The sequence below is a fragment of the Crinia signifera genome, chromosome 8 (assembly GCF_055691185.1).
Source record: "Crinia signifera chromosome 8, ASM5569118v1, whole genome shotgun sequence".
Taxonomy (NCBI): Eukaryota; Metazoa; Chordata; class Amphibia; order Anura; family Myobatrachidae; genus Crinia; species Crinia signifera.
This window is the reverse complement of record NC_139224.1, coordinates 121,155,119-121,163,930: the sequence shown is the minus strand read 5'-3', so window position 1 is coordinate 121,163,930 and position 8,812 is coordinate 121,155,119. Positions and strand designations below refer to the sequence as shown.

The 8,812-nt window shown below is 40.8% G+C and overlaps 1 protein-coding gene across 1 annotated transcript in view; it reads right to left on the bottom strand.

The window, feature by feature from the left end:
• Positions 1-1,119: 1,119 nt before the first annotated feature.
• Positions 1,120-8,812, bottom strand: part of GCLM (glutamate-cysteine ligase modifier subunit) — a 29,598-nt gene continuing 21,905 nt past the window's right edge. Inside the window, exons 5-7 of the mRNA XM_083157072.1 lie at positions 6,121-6,323; positions 5,534-5,648; positions 1,120-1,486 (exon numbers count right to left, since the gene is read on the bottom strand). Of these exons, the coding sequence (XP_083013198.1) occupies positions 1,314-1,486; positions 5,534-5,648; positions 6,121-6,323 (491 nt within the window). The 3' untranslated portion in view covers positions 1,120-1,313. The remainder of the gene's footprint in view (positions 1,487-5,533; positions 5,649-6,120; positions 6,324-8,812) is intronic.

Here is an 8,812-nt window from a genome sequence, read left to right as displayed (position 1 = left end):
TGGCAATACACACCCCCCCCCCCAAACACACACACACACACAGTGGTCTTTGGCATTAAGCTGGCTTTGGAAGCACACAGAAGTGACTCTAACTATTATTAATTTCCAACAAGTGAAGGCTGTAATGGGAATAAAGTGAAAACCAGCAATATTAAGCCATGAAAATTAATGCCCATTTAGGATTTAATATAGTAGAAGACTAATGCCCCTTACACACTGTACGTTACGATCGTATGAACACTCCGCAGGTTCAACATCTTTCAGTGACATCACCAGGACCCCCGCTGAACATAGTCACTGCCGATATCATCAGCGCTGACTGCATGTTCAGACGATAAAGTGTATTGCTAATGGCATAGTGAATGTTTTGCGGGTCTCTTCAAAGAAACAAGTTAAAATAATTAGCTCCACCTGTGGCTCTTTTAAAATGTGTCAGTGAGTAAGGTCATGTGACCTGGAAAATGTGAACTGTGCGGGGTCCATTTGAGAACCACTTGCATAGGGAGTACACACTTAACATGCACGATAAAATCATTAACGCAAATCGCACAGTGTATACCCACCTTTATCTTCATTTTCCAGTCCTACTCAGAGTAAAGTCCGAAGTACAATATAATTAACCATTGTATATAAAAGTATTGGTCTTCCAAATGTATCTTTAAAACTTAGAAATTATTTATCTGGACTATGACTGAAAGCTTAAAAACCAAAGGCTCAATTTCTACAGCCACAAAGACCCCATGACCAAAAAATAAGTCCTCTAACGGTACAATTGGGGCTATCATATGTGCATAATTGGGGGGGGGGGGGGGGGGGGGGACTCCTATCAAAAGATTTTATGAACACAATTTGTAAGCAAACATTTAGGCATTCAATACCAAAAGTGGCTTTGCTTTCTAACCTCTACCGTATTTGTATTCGATCTGAAAATTTTCAGGACAAAATTCACTTTATAACCCACTCCGTAGTGAAGATAGTGACGTGTCTTGATTCTCCAGGCAGGCATCCTTTAAAGCTACCATAAGACATATTAGATAACCACTTTGCACATAAGATGATTAGAACAAGCAACACCCAGGACGTTGACATTGCCTTTCTGAAACAGCGACTTAATCAGAGTCTTGGAGAAACACTGACTATTCATATCTACATCTTTCTTCATCCACACATAGACTCCAGTTTGTAAACAGCATTCTGACCACAGGTATAGCGAGTTTCAGTAATGTGGTCTTTGGAATATATCTCTTCTCATGCACAAGGACAACTATGTGTGTGATAAACAGGTCTGCGGGTTGTGGAGAAGTCCTTGGTCATTAATGTGAAGTTTTCCTCTTCGCTTGTACAATGTAACCTTTTGATTTTATGATCCCACGTGTTTTAACAATGACAGAGTACCGCAGAATCCACTCTGGCGACCACTCATCCGCTTGGGTTCCCTGGACACCTTCTCTCAGAGCTTCTTGAAAACTTTCTTCAGACAGAATTTCTAAGAATAAGAAAAGAAAAAAAATTAAGACATAGGTACTAGTCAGCTGTAGGAATAGTGTCTGGTTACTACCTTCTGGGACTAATTGCTAAAGAATATAAGGTGGAAGATGTATAAGAGCATGGAAAACAAGATAAAGTGGAGAGAGAGTTAAAGTACTAACCATCAGCTTCTAAATGTAATTTTTCAAACACTGCAAAATTACAGGAGCTGATTGGTTGGTACTTTCACTTTCCCCAAGGTTTCATAATAGTGTGTACACACGGTTCGATATGGCTTCCGATGTTGACGATATCGTCAACATCGGAAGCCATATCGCATACATATTGCATACTGATTTTATGCATTGTAAGGGCTTCCTAGCCCGATGCGCGCTCCCGTTTAAGGATAGATCGGAGGGGAGATAGAGTGGGCAGCACACTCTATCTAGCACAAATCGCAAGCATATTGCATGCATCGTATGTGCCTTGCGATATGCTTAAGATGCGATGTGCTATACGATTTCCAGGGCCCTGTCAGTCATCCTGTTGTTAAGTCAAAATCGCTTAGTCAAAATCTTAAGCAAATCTTAAGGCACATAGGAAATCGCATAGTAAATCAAATAGGAAATCGCATAGCAAATTGTATGGTAAAAAGTCAAAATCTTAAGCATATCTTAAGGAGTAGAGAAAAAAAAAAAAAAGGGAAAAGTAAAAATCGGACAAAACATCGAATCGTACATCGGATCGCACAGAACATTGAACCGTGTGTACACACTCTAAGTCTTCCCCACAGAGTGGAAGCAGGAATTGATGTGAATAACGGAATATTCCCTGCAAATCTCTAACTGATGTGTCTGCTATATAATACGTACTAATAAAAAATAAAAAAATAAAAATGCACATTTTCAATGTTGGGCTTTTTTTTTTTTTTCATATTTGTCTCCTGTGCTGCATTGTACACCAGATATTTAGGGGCCTATGTTTAAGCTTGGCTACGTTCAACCGCAATTTCCCTCACTCCGACAATAAGCATAGCCCATTTTATGCCTATGGTGTAAAGCAGAGATGGGCAATAAGCGGCCGTCCAGCTGTTGATGAACTACATATCCCAGCATGTCTTGCATCAGTTCCAGCATGACCAAATAGCAAAACTAAGGCAAGGCATGCTGGGATGTGTAAAGGGACAATTAGGACAGTTGGAACATGGCCAGAACATCACTCATGGCACTTAGTGAAAACAGCTGAGGATTGGAACCTTATCACCCCACCCACTCACACCTCTTACCCACCTTCAGGGTGGCTGGCATGTTAAAAGCAGTCATGTCTGAGAAGTCAACCAAACTTATTGTGTAGCGACACAAATGCAACATTTTTTTTTTTAACCTGGTTTCATAAAAAAGTTTGGCCAAAGCTTTAAAAAGTTTTTGTGGTGGAACAAGCAAGATAGGTAGCTCCAATTATGGGTGAGTGGCAGGAAATAAGCACATCATTGAAAGAAAAGAACAGACTAGATTTTCCATCTAACAACTGATGGCCTTAGCATCTTAGATTAGCTTGCCTTCAGCTGAACACCCCTAGCAGCAAGATATGGAGGACACAATCAGCATCTATATTGGGCAATAGTCAACAAAACAATCCATTTTTTTGCCTCGCAACCTGGAATTAAAATGGATTGTTTGAAGGCTTGCATCATTTCCTTAACAGAACATGCCTACAACTTTGAAGATTTTTGTTGTTGTGAAGCAAATAACAAATAGGAAAAAATAGAAAAACTTCATTCACCATGCATAAGTATTCACCCCCCCCCCATTCACCGTGCATAAGTATTCAACCCCCCCCCCCCCCTAAAGTCAGTACTTTGGCCACGATTTGCAGCAATTACAGCTGCAACTCACTTTGGATACGTTTCTATGACCTTGCCACTTCCTAAGGGCAAAATTGCTCCAAAACTGTTGGATGGTTTCCGTTTGTGAACCGCACTGTTCAAATCTGACCACAGATTCTCAATTGGATCGAGATCTGCGCTTTAACTAGGACATTCCAACACATAAGTGGTCTCAGGGGAACACTTAAAAGTGTTGCTTTAGCAGTATGCTTTGGGTCATAGTCCTGCTGGAAGATGAACCTCCGTCCCAGTCTCAAATCACAGGCAGAATGAAACAGGTTTTGCTCAAGAATATCCCTGTATTTAGAACCATCCATATTTCCCTCATCTATAATCAGTTTCCCAGTCCCTGCTGCTGAAATAGATCCCCACAGCATGATGCTGCCGCCACCATGTTTCACGGTGGGGATGGTGTTCTTGTGATGATGGGATGTCAGGGGTTTGTGCCAGACAGAGCATTTTCCTTGGTGGCCAAAAAGTTAAATTTTCATCTCATCTGACCAGATCACCTTCCTAGGTAAACAGGAAGAAAGAACCAGTGGGCACCTTCTGTAAGCTAAAACAATTTATTACACAAATAACACAAAAACACAATATATACACACAAAATTATACTAAAAGACAATGGTTTGCATGCATGCAATACTTCAATAAAAAGATAATAAAAAAGCCATTTCACTGCATTTGTATGAGAAGTAACCAATAGTTACCAGTTCCTGATTGGATGGATAAATTGCCAGGTGTGGACAGATGTTTCAGTCTCGCACAAATTTGCTGTGGGCAAGATATTATAAGTCTTTCCAAGTGGGATCAGGGCTTCCAGGATGGATACACATCGTATATATAGCAAAACTCCTTATTGGTGCTTGGTGCTGTCTCCTCCGATCATGAGGGCATCTGTGAATTGGCCTGATGGATGTACCGAGCCAAGTGCCTGGTGTTAACTGAACCCTTTCTCCGGGTGCTGCGCCAGCCGTCGGCCCGACTTTGGGCTAGGATGGACGGTACTACACTGGGTTAGGAACAGCCCAGCACTTCCATGTGCTGGCGTGTGCAGCGCAGACCTCTGGTGCAGACAGCGGCTGCTGGACTCACTTCCCAGCCGGCTGTCTGTATGCGCAGTGGGGACCTGGTTGCCGCAGATAAATGTCAGTCAGGCGGCGGGCTAGTATTGTTAGTGAAGTGCCCTGCAGGTCCTCAACTGCTGATCCTCCTCTATGGACTCCTCAAGACGCGTAGCTGCTTTGTCAATTTTAGGAATCTTCCTCCCTACATATGGGGAGTCGCCCACACGCCTTTTGACCAACTCAAAATGTGCCTTCTTAGTTTTAACATTAAAGTAATGGCTTTTTCTGGCCACTCTTCCATAAAGCCCAGCTCTATGGAGTGTATGGTTTATGGTGATCCCCTGTGCAGATACACCAGTCTCTGCGGTGGAACTCTGCTCAGGGTTACCTTTGGTCCCTCTGCTGCCTCTTTGATTAATGCCCTCCTTGCCTGGTCTGAGTTTGGTGGGCAGCCCTCTCTTGGCAGGTTTGTTGTGGTACCGTGTTCTTTCCATTTGAAGATGATGTATTTATAGATGCTCTGGACAAATCAAAGATTTGGATTTTTTTTTTTTTTTTTAATAACCCAATCCTGACTTGTACTTCTTAACAACTTTGACCCTGACTTGTTTGGAGAGCTCCTTGCAACAGAATTTGTGAGGGGCTTCAGCAAAGGGGGTGAAAAATTTTTTTTTTTTTTTTATAAATATTTTTCTCATTTCGCTTCACCAACTTAGACTATGTTGTCCATATCCATTACATAAAATTCAGATTAAAATACATTTCAAATTAATTACAGGTTGTATTGTAGCAAAATGGGTAAAAAAAACAAGGGGGAGGTAAATGTTTTTGTAAGGCACTGTATACATTTACCGAATTATATTTTGGTGCCAACATCCAGCTGGACGAGCATCTGAGCGGTGTTGTAATGCAGACGCGATATATCTAAATAACATTGTTAGCCGACCTGCTCAGATAGATTATATGTTCAATCAGGCAGCTGAAATATTGCACAGTGTGTACCCAGCATTAGTGCCGTGTAATTGCCTTATAGGACCCAAGTTATAAAAAAAAAAAAAAAAACTATAACTCTCATACACACACACACACACACACGTCATGGTTGCTCAGTTACCTTTGGAGTCACTGTGTGTTAATAACTGAATATCAAACTGCTTCGCAAAAGCGGTTAGATCTGGCGGCATTATGCAGCATGATGCAAGATTCACCTGGTTACTATTTGGCTTGATCTGTAAAAGACACGGAAAACTTTTAGTATGCAGGTACATTTAAGCATAAATATCATAAAATCGCTGCTTGGTTGTGAGAACAAAGTTATGCTATAGCTGGGAATGAAAATGCAACACTAACTTCAAAATGGACATGGCCAATGCATTTCTCCTGAATCGCCCTGAAAGGGTGTATTTCATACATAAAAACTCCCATTATTTTATGCTGCAGTGCACTGATAATAAATGCCCCACCCAAATGTGTCTGAATGCCAGTAAAATAGTCTCAGTCTGACAACACTTGATTTATTTCATACATTGTGTTTCTGTAAAAAAATAATAATTATTTGCCAGTGTACAAGACTTAACATGCCCTGGTATACAGAGTGGCAAGCACTGTAGACTAACTGGTTGTTTAACTCTACGTATTAAATTTACTGTAGTGTACTTCAACCAAACATCCCCCATCACCAGTCCTGATGCCACACCTCACCTGTGCCCAGAGGTAAAGCTGTTCTAAGAGAGGTTTATCTAAATCAGACGTTCCTATTGCAACAACTTTATGGTCCTGGACAAGACGTTCCAGCTCCCTCCAGTAAGGCTGTAAATGCTCCAAGGTGAGAATATCTCCATCTTCCAAAGGGGGCGGTGCAATGATCACAGAATCTAATTGGTCAACAGCAAGGGTGGAACATGCTAAACAGAAAATGAAAAGGACACACGGTTAGATGATCAGATACAGAAGTTTATTACTGCAGAGGTGCTGAACGTAAATGTTTAAAAGCATTTGATCTCCTAAACATTTTGGATATAGCACACACTTTTCCACGGCAGAAACTAGCCGGGAGTTTTATTTAATCATGCAGCAAAGCAAACACATAAGGCTCAAAGAGCATATTGGTAAAGACGCTGGTAATACAGTGTACTGTCAAAGTTAAACATTAAAGGGTTCACACACTGGAGTATCCCATATTGGCAATGTCGGTGTACTTTAACCCCTTCATGACAGAGCCAGTTTGTGCCTTCATGACAGAGCCCTTTTTTTCAAATCTGACATGTCTCACTTAAGTGGGGATAACTTTTTTTTGCTTTTACTTATCCCAGTGATTTTGAGATTGTTTTCTCGTGACACATTGTACTTCAAGTTAGTGGTAAATTTGGGTCGATACAGTCTGTGTTTTTTTGTGAAAAATACCAAAATATCGTGAAAAAATGGAAAATTTAGCAATTTGCAAAATGTTAAATTTTCTGCTTGTGAGACAAATAATCATACCACTCAAAATAGTTAATAACTAACATAGACCATATGTCTACTTTATGTTTCCATCATTATTTCAACTTCCTTTTAATTTTTTTGGACACTAGGAGGCTTACAATATGAATAGCAAATTCTCAAATTTTCAAGAAAATTTCAAACACTGATTTTTTTAGGGATCAGTTCAGTTCTGATGTGACTTTGAGGGACTTGTATGTGAGACACCCCCATAAATGATGCCATTTCAAAAACTGCACCCCTCACAGTATTCAAAACAGCATTTTGGAAGTTTGTTAACCCTTTAGGTGTTTCACAGGAATTAAAACAAAGTGTAGGTGAAATTTCAAAATTTCTTTTTTTTTGCAGAGTTTCAATTTTAATACATTTTTCTAACGAATACAGTAGATTTTACTAGAGAAATGTGACTACAAATTGATTCCCCCAATTCTTTTGTTTTCAAAAATATCCTATATGTGGCCCTAGTGTGCACGTTGACCAAACCACAGGCTTCATAATAGAAGGAGCACCTACTTGATTTTGGAGCCTCCTTTTTATGAGATTTTTTTTTAGGCACCATGTAGGTTTCTAGGCACCATAAGTGCTAAAAGTTAGGAACCTCCCCCACAAGTCACCCCATTTTGCAATCTACACCCCTCAGGGAATTCATCTAGGGGTATAGTGTACATTTCAAACCCCCAGGGGTTTCACCAATTTTGGTACAACTGGGATGTGAAAATGGAAAATTACATTTTTTTACACAAACATGCAGTTCTGGCTCAAAATTTTTCATTTTCACAAGGTATGAAGGAGAAAAAGCACCCCAAAATCTGTGCCCCAATTTCTCCCGAGTATGGCAATGCCTCACATGTGACCAAAAAATACCAGTTGGGTGCATGGCAGGACTCAGAAGGGAAGGAGTGTTTTTTGGATTTTGCAGCACAGATTTTGGTGGAATGAATGGTGGGTGCTATGTTGCACCAATACAGTGGAACCCCCCCACAAGTCACCCCATTTTGCAAAGTACACCCCTCAGGGAATTCATCTAGGGGTATAGTGTACATTTCAAACCCCCAGGGGTTTCACCAATTTTGATACAAGTGGGCAGTGAAAATGAAAAATTACATTTTTTTACACAAAAATGCAGTTCTGGCTCAAAATTTTTCATTTTCAGAAGGTATGAAGGAGAAAAAGCACCCCAAAATCTGTGCCCCAATTTCTCCCGAGTACAGCAATGCCTCACATGTGACCAAAAAATACCAGTTGGGTGCATGGCAGGACTCAGAAGGGAAGGAGTGATTTTTGGATTTTGCAGCTCAGATTCTGGTGGAATTTTGGTGGGTGCTATGTCGCATTAGCAAGACCCCCCAAGCACCAATACAGTGGAACCCCCCCACAAGTCACCCCATTTTGCAAAGTACACCCCTCAGGGAATTCATCTAGGGGTATAGTGTACATTTCAAACCCCCAGGGGTTTCACCAATTTTGATACAAGTGGGCAGTGAAAATGAAAAATTACATTTTTTTACACAAAAATGCAGTTCTGGCTCAAAATTTTTCATTTTCAGAAGGTATGAAGGAGAAAAAGCACCCCAAAATCTGTGCCCCAATTTCTCCCGAGTACGGCAATGCCTCACATGTGACCAAAAAATACCAGTTGGGTGCATGGCAGGACTCAGAAGGGAAGGAGTGATTTTTGGATTTTGCAGCTCAGATTCTGGTGGAATTTTGGTGGGTGCTATGTCGCATTAGCAAGACCCCCCAAGCACCAATACAGTGGAACCCCCCCACAAGTCACCCCATTTTGCAAAGTACACCCCTCAGGGAATTCATCTAGGGGTATAGTGTACATTTCAAACCCCCAGGGGTTTCACCAATTTTGATACAAGTGGGCAGTGAAAATGAAAAATTACATTTTTTTACACAAAAATGC